Source organism: Alosa alosa, chromosome 22, assembly GCF_017589495.1.
Source record: "Alosa alosa isolate M-15738 ecotype Scorff River chromosome 22, AALO_Geno_1.1, whole genome shotgun sequence".
Taxonomy (NCBI): Eukaryota; Metazoa; Chordata; class Actinopteri; order Clupeiformes; family Clupeidae; genus Alosa; species Alosa alosa.
In genome coordinates this window covers 2,338,022-2,350,707 of record NC_063210.1, presented here as the reverse complement: position 1 = coordinate 2,350,707, position 12,686 = coordinate 2,338,022, and the positions used below count along the sequence as shown (strand labels likewise).

The window sequence follows — 12,686 nt, the reverse complement described above, 5'->3', positions numbered from 1 at the left end:
CCAGAAATAGCGTTCAATGTAGAATTCAATACATTTTAAACTGTGCTATATTGAGATAAATAAAGACTTATCAGTTAGGTTTTCTATCAAGTCTGAAATCATGTGTAATATTTGCAAACGTCACCTTACATAAAGTCAATTGTACTCAGCCGCTTCCTCTAGCGAGAAAAGAGGAAATCGAAGGGACAAGAAAAATACTACTGTAATATCCATAGACAGTAAAGGGTAATATCCGAATGCAGAAGGCCCTTTGCGGTACCGGTACATAAGGAGCCAGATGAATAGCTCAAAAGGACATAAAGTGATGCGCATAGGTAAAGAAATTGCATGTCGCAAGCAAACTTCCATTCCTCTTGTGACAATAACAATTGTAAAGAGTCCAACCAAGCGTTATGGTAGAAGTCCTATACGAATTTTAGTTCTGTTGTCATCTGCCGTTAGTCAGTAAGCGCAAGTGACTGCCTTCTGCCTGTTATCAGGAGTCCACTGTATTGGGCGTAAACCCCTTATTCATGGTTTGCAAGTTTCTGACAGTCAGTTGTGTGTCATTTGAGATTAAATTGCAGTAACTGCCCTGGTCAGTTATTAATGTAAAAGTATTGTTGACAACCTCCACACATACACTGCACTCTGCCTCTCCATAGCACATTGAACACACCAGAAGACATGAACATTCTGCTTCTGAAAGAACCAAGAGAAGGGGGGAATGGACCAGATCCATACATCAAGGTACATGCGGATGGAGTTGTGCCCATAGTATCAGAGCTGTGGTTAAAGATCAAGCTTAGGTTGTAGTTACAAGGATTAAACTGAATGCATTACCCTCATCAGAATAAGCCTAGTCCTTTCTGTGATTATTTTTAGGAGCTGTCAGCTTTTGGACATAAAGCCACCCTGATCCCTGTGCTCTCTTTCAAATTTGTGTCTTTAGACACATTATCTGAAAAGGTTTGTATGAATTGTTGTGCTGTCCTTCAAGTTGATCTTGCTACCATGATTGTACTGTATGAGAAATGGATTTGACTATGTGACTGTGTGAGGTAAGCTCTTCTCACCGCTTCAATTGGCAGGTTTTTCAGCCAGAGAAGTATGGGGGACTTATTTTTACAAGCCCACGAGCAGTGGAAGCAGTGAAGATGTGTTTAGATGCCAATAACAAGAAGATGGGTAAGATATAGAAGGAGATATATTGTTCCTCTGAAGTTCATTTATTTGCACCTTACATAGGCCTACAAAAGTGATTATTATAATTACTTACAAACCTTAATCACCTATTCTTTCACACATACATACGGGCATTTATGGGCGTTTTGGGGCAGTAACCAGGTATGCCATGCATTTGGAGGTGCAAACAAATGGTCAAATCAACCAAAACCTTGATTTTGTTTGCACCTCCAAGAATGATATTTCTGCACATAAACTTTAGTAAAAACAAGCCTCCATGTCAAATTAGAAATGCCAAAGGTATCCACTAGATGTCAGCCTTAACCTTATAAGGCTTGTCAAATTCAATATTCAGTGCAGATATTCCTATCTATTCTTTACTGTTGTTTTTTTTTTCTTTATTCATTAACCGTTTGTATTTTGAGTGAAACTAAGTGCTTCCTTTTGCATTAGAATGGGAGAATTTGAGGAACAAATGGAATGCAAAAGCAATCTACGTTGTTGGGAAGGCTACTGCCTCATTAGGTAAGATCCACTCTGAGTAATTCACTGTTTATTCCTATTGGCCTAACATAGCTTGTCAAGTTGATTTAAAACAAAATAGCCTATGTGTCTCATTCACACATATTCTCAGATTCCTTTCATGAATCTGTATGTATTTCATTTTAAATAATATTTCATGATGTGCGCAAATTGTTCAGTGGGGTAGACAAAAAGGTAATAATCTCCTGTTATGTAAACCCAGCTGTGGCGGTGTGACAGGAGAGCCTGTGCTGTAGTGGCGTGCTAGCACAGTTCAGTGCAATTCACACTTCCCTGCTGCTTCCTTCTTCAGTACATTAGCTAATGAGCCGCTAATTGAAGAGGCCTGATGCTGCACAGGCACCTGCACACTTGTGGAATCTATTGGTGCAATTACCTCATGTTCTAGTGAAACCAAGGGCTGGAGTTAAACAGGTCACAGCGTGCTGTCGAAGTGCGAGAGCCTTGCCAATCACCCATCGTGTTTGTTTCCTTTCATTCACTATTGTTTGGGCACCAGGCGCAATGTCCATGTTAGGCCCCAGCACCTGATCACTACCTGTGCCATTTACGACATTGTGATTGCTTGTTTTCTTGAACTGGGTCAGTCATTTTCACTGCAGAAAAGCTTTAGACTTTACTGAATTTTTGATGGAACAGTGATAACTACAAACATGTTTACACATCAAGACGGATATGTTGTATTTTACTTTCACAGTTTGACATCAAAAGTAACAACTGTAAAGCTGGTTAGAGAGGACTGTGTGCAATAGCAAAATATGAATCTTGAGACATGATTCTTCTAGAAATGTTCAATATTTTGCCTCAAGTGTTTTGTGATGTACACTGCCTGCATGGCGTGTAAATAATGAATGATGTATTCCTTCCTTCTTTTGTTATGGTTTTCAGTGGAGGAGTTGGGTTTATCCCCTGTGGGAGAGGACACAGGGACTGCAGATGTTTTGTCACGCCTCATTCTTGAAAGTATGAAAGCAAATTGTCATCTCTGCTATAGCTATCCATAAATGCATTTTTCTCCAACTATTTTCATGTGCTGTATTAACTCTTTATGTAATGTGTGTGTGGCAGGGGAAGACCCTAGTATAATGCCACTCTTTTTTCCATGTGGCTCCATCAAAAGGGAGGTGTTGCCAACAGCACTGAGAGAAAACCGTAAGGGCAACTCTTTCAAGTTGATGAAAAGGCCAATTATGCTTTAGGCAATGTCTGCTTAAAAAAAAAATATATAATATATTTTTCTAACAGCCCCTAGTGATATGCCTGTCCTTACTGGCTGGTCACAAATATATTTGTGCAGCATATTATACACTGTACATACCACTTTAGTTCAGGGATTTGTGGACTCATGCAGACTAATTTAATACCCTCTGTCCTGACAACACAGCAATATTCTGAAACTCACAGTGACTAACTCCCCAAGGGCAACTGTAATTGCCAGCTATATATGTCGAATATAGCTCTGCAAATGTGAGTGTTTTTACTCGCCTTGTTTTTCTTGTTTCCTTCCTCGGAAGGGATCCCTTTGGAGACCTGTACTGTCTATCAGACAGCACAACATCCAGACTTGGAGAAAAACCTGACCAATTATTTCACCCAGCAGGTAAACAGTAAGATATGTAAACACACCGAGAGTCTCCACTACACAGCCATGAACACTATTGGCTAGGTCATTATTAATGATATAATGCATTGTTTAATTATTGAGAGGAGACGAGTAAATAATGTTGGTAAATAATGGAGACCTCCCACTGTGACGGTCTCTTGCTTTTAACCTCTGTATTGCTCTCAGCTGCAGAAGGTATTGATTCTGCCATACATTATATAGTATACCTACTATATTAATACCCAGAAATTCAACACCAGTGACTCTATGACACCGCGTTCAAATATAATCCTACACATTCCATGCATAAATGAATGCAGATGAGTCCTAGTCTAGTAGACTGCAGATACTTTTATTGAACCCTTACTGATTTGAAAGCTTATGGCAGCATTTCAGGATGTCTGTTCATTTTCTGATTTGTTCTCCTCCTCTAATTCAGAGCTCATCTGCAATTTGTGTCAGGATCAGAATGAAACCAGTTGTGCCGTTATGTTTCATTAACACAATGTTAAACCAGTTGTGTCATTATGTTTCATAAACACAATGTTGCACAAATGCGCTTACAGGGTGTTCCTTCCAGCGTCGCTTTCTTCAGTCCGTCGGGGGTGAAGTTCTGCCTGGAGACAGTGCGGAGGCTGGCCGGGCCTCAGCTGAGCCAGATTAAGGTACTGACCACACTCTCCGCGGAGATAAATGCCCACCAGCGGCACTCGGCTCTCCAGTGTGCACAGGCTCTCAGGGCGGCAGGCATCAGTGTAATTGCTGGATGTACATGCACTCTCACAGCAGCTGCAAGCCTCCGCCAGCGTTGGCGCAGACACGGCCCTGCTGGCATACTGATCAACACTTACCAGCACTCCTCCAAATCAATCCTTAATGTTGTTTAGCTTTTTTTCTCATCAAAACTCAAGGAATCTCCATAATTGTAATTGTGAAAGATGGAGTGGGGAATCATTACATCACATTACACCCCAACCTCTTTCATTCCATCTAACTTGTGATCGTTTCAGCTGCCTTTGTGCATTTTGCCTAAACAATCTCCCTTGCTTTATGCCTGTTTAGCAGTCAAACGCTGTACATGAAATTGTTGTCTTCCCTGTTGTCATTGTTATTACCTGGTGTATACGTGATATACATTAACTTTTCTTCTTGTTCCAGTTTGCAGCCATCGGCCCCACCACAGCAGATGCTTTGTCAGCAGAGGGGCTGCCTGTGAGTGGCTCTGCAGAGAAGCCCACTGCTCAGCACCTAGCAGCAGCCATAGCTCAGGCCCTGTAGAGACTCAGCCATCACTTTCAATCACTCAGCACTCGATGGAGCCAACATAAATGCCCACACTCTTATATGCATATATACATAAATCTGTTACATAATTTAGATAAACTGAGACGATGATGACATTTCACCGAATATAATAATTTTTACCATAGATGCAGAGCTGCCAACCCTCACGCATTGGATTGGGGTGTGGAGCCAATCAAATGAATGAATCTCAGTCAATGCGTGAGTTGGCAGCTCTGTAGATGTACACACCGATGACCACCTTGCTCTAGCTGTTATAGGCTAGCAGCTGTTTTCAGTAGCAATGTGGCTCCTTCACCTCATATCGTGTACTGTTTGCTGTAGCCGTACATTCAGTATCAGTTTTAACTGTCACATCTGGTCCCACTGACAACTGATTGATGTGTTTGTTATTTATTTGTTCAATGTGAAATCTGATGCACTAGTGGTGTTGCACTACTGATGGGTTTATGGTGTTGTATTTTATGCCTTATTAAGTCTGTCATTTTTCCAATGATGATGAGGAAGATGTTGAGACTGACATGAAATTGCTTTGATTAATTTTCAGAAATGCTATAAAAATAAAGCATCCTTTCATCCTTCAACATTTGTGTCTTATTTTGTATGATATCAACACGATTAGACTGGTTGCCTAGTTACAGTACACTTATATTTAATGTTGTCCAGTTTTTGAAATGAATAACCCTTATAGGTCTAAATTAGAAATAGGCTAAACCAGTTCAGCGTTCGTTTGAAAATGAAAAGAATAAATTGTGATGACTTTTATGTCTACATTGATATGGCTCATCTTATCCTAACAAATTCTACAGGGGTGATAGAAGTTCTCGAAAACTTGCCAAGTTTTTGGCAATGAGGTGTTGGAAAGGGGAGGATGAGAGGCTTTATACTGTGCCAGTAGGTTATCCCGGAGGCGGAGCATCCGGTGGACGCATATAATGCAAGCAGAGTTTACAACTTTGCAGTGAATCCTTCGACACGAACTAGTCCACAGTACTATCTTCTGTTGTAGACTATACGCACACAACGATGCTTACACTTGTACAGTTGATCTCTTTCTTTAGTTCGACCATCATCGGCGCAGGGTTTGCGGAGAAACTCTTCCATAATCGTGACCATTCCGATGTAGTGATACCCCCTTCACATCAAGCAGAGCTAATTACGGATAAGGACACAGCAGAGGTAATGTCGTCTTCTATGTTAGTAGGCTACTAGTAGGCTAGTTGTTTGCATGCCTAGTTTGTGTGATGATTTTCATCAGTAGGCCTGCGACGACTAGGTGATGACATGCCAAATTAAATGGGCCTTACGTTATTGAAGGCCTTCTACTCACAAGTACACTCTTAAAACTAATGTGTTGTCCCTATCTGGACATAGATATGTGTTAAAACAACGCAAGTTGTGTTGTTTTCAACACATACGTTTTAAGAGTGTAATGAGTTTATTTTAATGTAGGCATGTAGGCAAAACAAGTTTATCACCAAGTCATGTCATACATTAATCGTTTGTCACTAAAGTTGGTATTGTAATGTTAATTTTTCCAGGGTTTTCTCTCCAAATATGGCTTCATAAAGCCGGTAAAGTGGGAAGACAATCAATGGGATGAGGATGAATCATCAGGAGACTTTGCCTCTGGAGACATGATGTCCCTCATCCAAGAAGGAGACCGTACATTGTGGTCAGGTAATGACAAAGACCCCACTGGGAATACACAGTTCATAACCGCTCTCAAGGAGTTCCAGAGGGTGACAGGCTTGCCTGTGACAGGCCTGTTTGATGATGCCACCAAAGCCGCCATGAATAAGCCACGCTGCGGGGTTCCTGATAAAGAGGCAGACTCCAACACCACTGCTGAGCATAATACAACCACAACGGATGGGGACAGCGGTAAGCACAGTAACAGCACTGAAACTGACCAACAACAAATCAAGGATCCTGATAACAGAACTATGGATACAAAACAGGACCATACTCATAGTCAGAGGCTCTCTCGTAAGAAACGCCACTTGGCTGCCTTGTTGGGTAAGAGCAGGAGAAGAAGGGAGGGAGAGACGGGCTACATGGCTTTCTCTAAGACGCTGCTGAGGTGGAGGCTAATTGGGGAGGGCTACAGTAGCCAGCTGTCCATTGACGATCAGAGGTACATCTTCAGACTGGCCTTCAGGATGTGGAGTGAGGTCTCTCCTCTCAAGTTTGTGGAGGATTCACGCTCTCCTCTGGAGGACATTGACATCAGGCTGGGCTTTGGAACAGGTTTGGCATATGTCACATTGTTTCTGGCATATTGGTACATTTTCACATTTCAATGTTACCCTCCATTATGGGTGGCTTACACAAATAATTTGTTTTGTTTTATTAATCCTATTAATGCAGTGTATGAACTGCATCCCCTGGCTCAAATTCACAATTTGCATTTTTATTGTGAGGTTTTTTTGTCTTCAACCATTCTACCCAGATAATAAGTAATTTAATCCACTCAGTGTAGTCCACTTCTGCCCTCTAATGAATCAATTCTGTTTAATACAGCCCTTTATATTCTCTCCACAGGGCGACACTTAGGCTGCACTCAGAGATTTGATGGCGCAGGGCGGGAGTTTGCTCATGCGTGGTTCCTTGGAGACATACACTTTGATGACGATGAACATTTCACCGCCCCTAACGCTGGGGACGGGATCAGCCTGCTGAAAGTGAGTCCATGACGCACGTGCCACAATTCAGTCTTTTACAGAGCAATTCAACTATGTAGGGAATATAGTTTACTTCTGGCTTGACTTGACTTGTCTCTTGGCACACTGGAACTAAAATGAGTTCATTCTGTGAAAGCTATAGTTGGATTGTAGAGAAGGCAAACCGAATACTCACAAGGCTGAGAGTCCTGGCTCACATGCATTATATACTGTATGCTGATGGTACATACTGATGTACTAATACCAAATTGTATTTGGCCAAGCGGTGATTATTTTAAGTGTGCCTCCACAGGTGGCGGTGCATGAGATTGGTCATGTGCTGGGTTTGCCACATATCTATAAGCCTGGGTCCATCATGCAGCCCAGCTACCTTCCCCAGGAGTCCAGCTTTGAGCTCGACTGGCAAGACAGGAAAGCCATTCAGCATCTTTACGGTACAGCATGCCCCTGTCTTTAAAGCCTCCCTCTCTCTTTAGGTCAAATCTATAATCAGTGTAAATCTGCTCAGAGAATGTGCTTTGTGTTACACAAACCTCAGAAACACAGTCGAGAAGGGAAAATAAATCCTTATTGCCTCAATGTGCCCCATTGATGACGTCAATACACATGTCAGTCGAATCTTATCTTAATTTCTACACCAATTCTCATCACATGACATTATGCCAGATCATAACATTCATATGCGAATCAGCCTTTGTACCAAACCACTATGTAAAAGATCTCTCCAGATTACAATTCATTAAAGATAATAATCTGTATAGCCCAGGAAACCAAATAAAGAATACAGCAGCACTTTCAGGCCTGAATACATCAACATATAATTTGATGTTCCATCAAACCTCTCTGCCATTAATTTGAACATGAATGTAATCACTTCTGAGCAGCCTGCCATGCGTCTGCAGTGCAGCCTGCAGTGCATCTGAATAAATAAAGACTAGTCACTCAGATTAAAGCACATTCAAGTAGGGCTAAATTTGTGCTTTGTATAAGACCCAACTACCAGAACATATATTCACAGCGTGTGCTACTGTTCTCAGCAATAACAACTCACACTTATTTTCCATTTTTATACAGTACTATCCATATACCATACTATATATACTATGCTATGCCATGCTATTGCAAAACACAATGTGTTTCTTGGAAGCCTCCATCTCACTGCCTCGCTCACTCTCTCAATCCTATAGGCAGCTGTAAGGGTCGCTTTAGCACAGTGTTTGATTGGATCAGGAAGGAGAGGACTCCCTATGGGGAGGTGAGGATCCGTTTCAACACGTACTTCATGCGAGATGGCTGGTACTGGCTGTATGAGAACCGGAACAACCGCACACGTTACGGTGACCCTGTAGCTGTACAGGTGGGATGGCATGGCATACCAGCCAGCGGTGTGGATGCGCACGTTCACGTGTGGACGCGTGGAATCGATGCCATCTATTTCTTCAAAGGTAGGTTAATAATCTATCCCACAAAACCCCCCAGGTCCCAGGTCATGAAATATGAGCCCAGGAATGACCATGGTCAGTGTTATAATGGCACTGCTTATTGGAATGAAAAGAATAGCTGAAAATAAAGCCGAGGTTTCCCAGAGCACTGTTTGTCTGCCACAGAGCGACCTTGGCGCAGCTGGGTTTTCAGCCTCTTGATTCTCCGCAGCAGTGCTGTCAGTGTGTAGTGGCACTGAATAGCTAAAAAGATGTGCTGCTCTTGTGCAAATGCTCTCCAACACATTGGTTATGCCGGGCAGGTACTCAGTTCTGGAGATATGAGAATGAGAATGACCAGGTATTCACAGAGGACGAGGAGGGTCAGCGCTACCCCAGGCCCATCTCCGCAGGCTTCCCTGGGGTGCCCAGCCCCATCGACACTGCCTTTTATGACAGAAGAGATTCTCACGTCTACTTCTTCAGAGGGGCACTAGTAAGTGCATGCATCTTTTTTCTACAACCTCATTTCAGGTGTGAAACAAAGAGATTTGGTCACAGCATTAATAATTCTCACAATACGTATGTCAACAGAAATTCTTTGATGAAAGAACATGTAGTAAGAGTACCAGTAGCAAGTGCATGCATCCTTAACCTACAACCTCATTTTAAGTGAAAAGAAAAAGATTTGTTCACAAAAATATTAATTCTCACAATACTGTACTTATGTGAGCAATATTATTGACAGAAATGATTTCCTGAAAGAACATAATTTTCATTTTTTCATTATTATGCAGTTTTGCATTGTAATTCATTTCTATTTTGCGAGGACAACCAAGATAGAAAGAACCTCTTCTGACATATTTTTCTTTTGTAGGTGTATGCCTTTGATGTGAAAGCCAAGCGCTTGGCAATGGGGTACCCAAAGAAGATCACACAGGTGTTCCCGGCAGTGTTGCCTGGTGACCATCCTGTTGCTAACCTGGATGTAGCTTACTTCTCTTACACACACAATGCCATTTTCCTACTGAAGGACACCAGGTACTGGAAGGTGGTTGGCAGCAGAGATCGCAGGAGGAAGCCTTCACTGCCTTACAATAGCCTACTGCCACACCGGGAAGTTGACCAGCAGTGGTTTGATATCTGCAATGTCCACAGCACCGCACTGAGGATAGCTCGCAGGTGAACATCTGTGTCAACATACAAAATGTTCTGCCAACCTTTAGGACTGGTTAAGGTGTTGACATTTGCTTTTTGGTATCCATTTCAAATGGGAACCCATTATGATCCCAAGAAAACAGTAGTGCAAATTTATATATCAGGGGACAAGCCCACATATCCTTCAACTCTGTCTTTATTTTCAGTGTTTATATATTATATATTATATGTATTAATAATATACTTTAAAGGATTTCCAAGTATGTACAGGTTCTGTAAAAATATAAATACATGGACATGTTTGTACTGTATACCATATGTGGACAAAAACAGAAATGTTGGCTTTCTTAAATATAATTTATTAAATCATTTATTTTTGGTCCATTTGTTGTGTATAATATTTCACAGACTATATCAATGAAAGATAAATGAACAGCATGTTCTAGGTTGTTGGCTTCCCTCTGATAGCACCATATTTTGCAAATGGCCTTTTCTTAAAAGCAGAGTTTCTAATACTCTGCTACACTACCTGTACCTGCCTGGCTTTTATATAGCCCTCAAGCACTAGAGGGACTACAGTGATGACATTTAACATAAAACATCACATCGCTCTGTCTCTCTCACACATAACATACATTCACAAATATCTGGAAATGCCTGAAAGCTCACTCATAACTTTAGTTATGCCACCAGCCTGATCATTTGCTGCTGCTAGCAGTATTTTTCTGTGTTCTCTCTGTAAGAAAAAGGAAAATCACATTCTGGTTGGAAGACAGATTGTGATGTAAGTAGAATTGTTAAATTCTCTACATTCTTCTGAAAATATGATTATGGTTATGCTGATTAACCATTTCGGTTAAACACAACTATATGGACAGAAATTGTATAACTTGACACAAAATATTGTAAAAGCCCGACATGAGCATTTGTGAAGGGAAAACATAACCATCTAGCACATTTATATGTTGCCTGTTCTGAAATCAAGGGTGATTGCACAGTACGCAACTGTGAAAGGTTATTTGTCATCCACTGGTCCTCTGTCAATAGTGAAAGCCTTGTTTAAACATGCTTTCATCCCTCAGCCAACGCCACTGTAATTCCCAAATGTCATCTGACATTTCTTATGCCACAATTTTTTTTTCATCCTCTCTCTCTCACACACACTCACTCTCTCTCTTTCTCTCTTTCTCTCTTTCTCTTTTCTTTTCCTTCTCTTTTCTCCTTCCTCCTCTCACCCCTCCTCTCAAAAGCTGGTGCATGTAAATGAAATGGCCTTTGGGTGTGAGTTAAGAGCTTCTCTGTGCACACCAATACCCAGCAGTAATCATTTTGGATATGTGACTGAAGGAGTAGCACAGCCCAGGGATGAAATGATTTGCTGATTAAGAGACTGAACTAATCAGTGCTAATTTATTCATGGGGCTCCCGTAGCCTTGTCCTTGATGGAGAGAGAAAGAGATACTGTTTAGCCAAAAAAAGGTCTTGCTGTTTTCAAAAGAGGAAGCAACACATGTATATTACTTTACTGCACATACTAGACCTACTCAGTTGTAGTATTAAGACATGAGGGTCATCGTAGGAACCATAACACTTTGCAATTGGAGCACAAAGATGGGTGGATGGAATTGTCAAGTTTATTTCATTCCATTGTATGTCACTTCAAGCAAAAATATGTTAATATTATTCTATCCAACTATTCTATCAGGCTACTCGATACGGAATAGTTGCCTTTTCTATTTTTTTGGTATTTATAACATATCTATAGGAATTAAATGTTTAATAATGATCAACAGTGTGCAGTGGCTCAATAACCACAACCCTTCCCCTAGAGATACCCCAGTCTACATTCTGATTAGCACCTGTCCATTACTGTAACACGCAAACCTTGGAGGTGACTTAATGTGATGTTCACTTACCAGTCCTTTCACAAAAGCCTTGAGGTGGAGAGAGGAGGTTTATTGTGCTGCTATTTACTCAGTCTCAGTATATTTTATGTCGTAATCTATTTGAAAGACTACTGTACATTCTGAAAGTGGAGGGCTCAAAACAGATGAATAACACTCACTCTGACAGCCCATCTCATCTATACATCAGCAAGGCTGGTGTAGAAGAACATATTGATTCTCAAATCAATACATTCTGCGAGCAGCTTCAGCTCATTCGGCTCATTTAAAGAGATTAAGCTCCTGCTGGGCTTCAAATAACCTGCACAAAGCTAAAGGTGGACCAGAGGCTTTATTAATAAATAGAAGTAAAAATCAATTACAAGCAGAATTATAAAATAGCACAGTGAAGTGGAGGCAGACATGGATGTGGTTAGAAAATGACAACAAGCACACTGCACATACATACTCTCTCTCTGTCTCTCTCTCTCTCTCTCTCTCTCTCTCTCTCTCTCTCGCTCTCACTCTCACTCTCACTCTCACTCTCCCGCTCCCACTCACATTATAATCAGCATGCTAATCAATTCTCTTATTTATCTTTGCTGTTGCAAATTGTATTTGTTTTCTAAATCTAATACACCTTGTTGCCTGGTGATATCTGTGTGTGAGAAAAGCTTGGGCTTGTCCAACCTCTCCCAGTTCTCGCTCTCTCACTTCTCTGGCAAGAAACACAGAAACTCAATACTTCAAGAGTATACAAATATGCTGTTGTACTTATGCTTTGACAGCTCAAAGTGGACGTTGAAGAGGTGATGAGAGGGGAGTGGACAAACATGTGTGTGTGTGTGTGTGTGTGTGTGTGTGTGTGTGTGTGTGTGTGTGTGTGTGTGTGTTAGCGTTTGTATGTGTGTATAACAGTAGTTGTAGC

General features: G+C 41.3%; 2 protein-coding genes across 3 annotated transcripts; both read left to right on the top strand.

Annotated features, from left to right (window-relative positions):
• Positions 1 to 151: 151 nt before the first annotated feature.
• uros (uroporphyrinogen III synthase) lies at positions 152 to 5,196 on the top strand. Of its 2 annotated transcripts, none has more exons than XM_048234186.1 (10): positions 152 to 301; positions 645 to 729; positions 865 to 948; positions 1,071 to 1,167; positions 1,618 to 1,689; positions 2,596 to 2,670; positions 2,776 to 2,859; positions 3,222 to 3,307; positions 3,877 to 3,975; positions 4,469 to 5,196. In XM_048234186.1, the coding sequence occupies exons 2-10, from the start codon at positions 667 to 669 to the stop codon at positions 4,586 to 4,588; spliced, it is 780 nt and encodes a 259-aa protein (XP_048090143.1). In that variant the 5' UTR covers positions 152 to 301; positions 645 to 666; the 3' UTR covers positions 4,589 to 5,196. The 2 variants fall into 2 exon arrangements, with proteins under 2 accessions (XP_048090143.1, XP_048090142.1); XM_048234185.1 differs by having other exon boundaries at positions 153 to 314.
• Positions 5,197 to 5,362: 166 nt separating this feature from the next.
• On the top strand, positions 5,363 to 10,062 carry mmp21 (matrix metallopeptidase 21). Its single transcript, XM_048234175.1, has 7 exons — positions 5,363 to 5,791; positions 6,154 to 6,862; positions 7,157 to 7,296; positions 7,589 to 7,730; positions 8,484 to 8,741; positions 9,041 to 9,213; positions 9,595 to 10,062. Exons 1-7 carry the CDS (start codon positions 5,639 to 5,641, stop codon positions 9,901 to 9,903), a joined length of 1,884 nt encoding a protein of 627 aa, XP_048090132.1. The 5' UTR covers positions 5,363 to 5,638; the 3' UTR covers positions 9,904 to 10,062.
• The last annotated feature ends 2,624 nt before the right edge of the window (positions 10,063 to 12,686 follow it).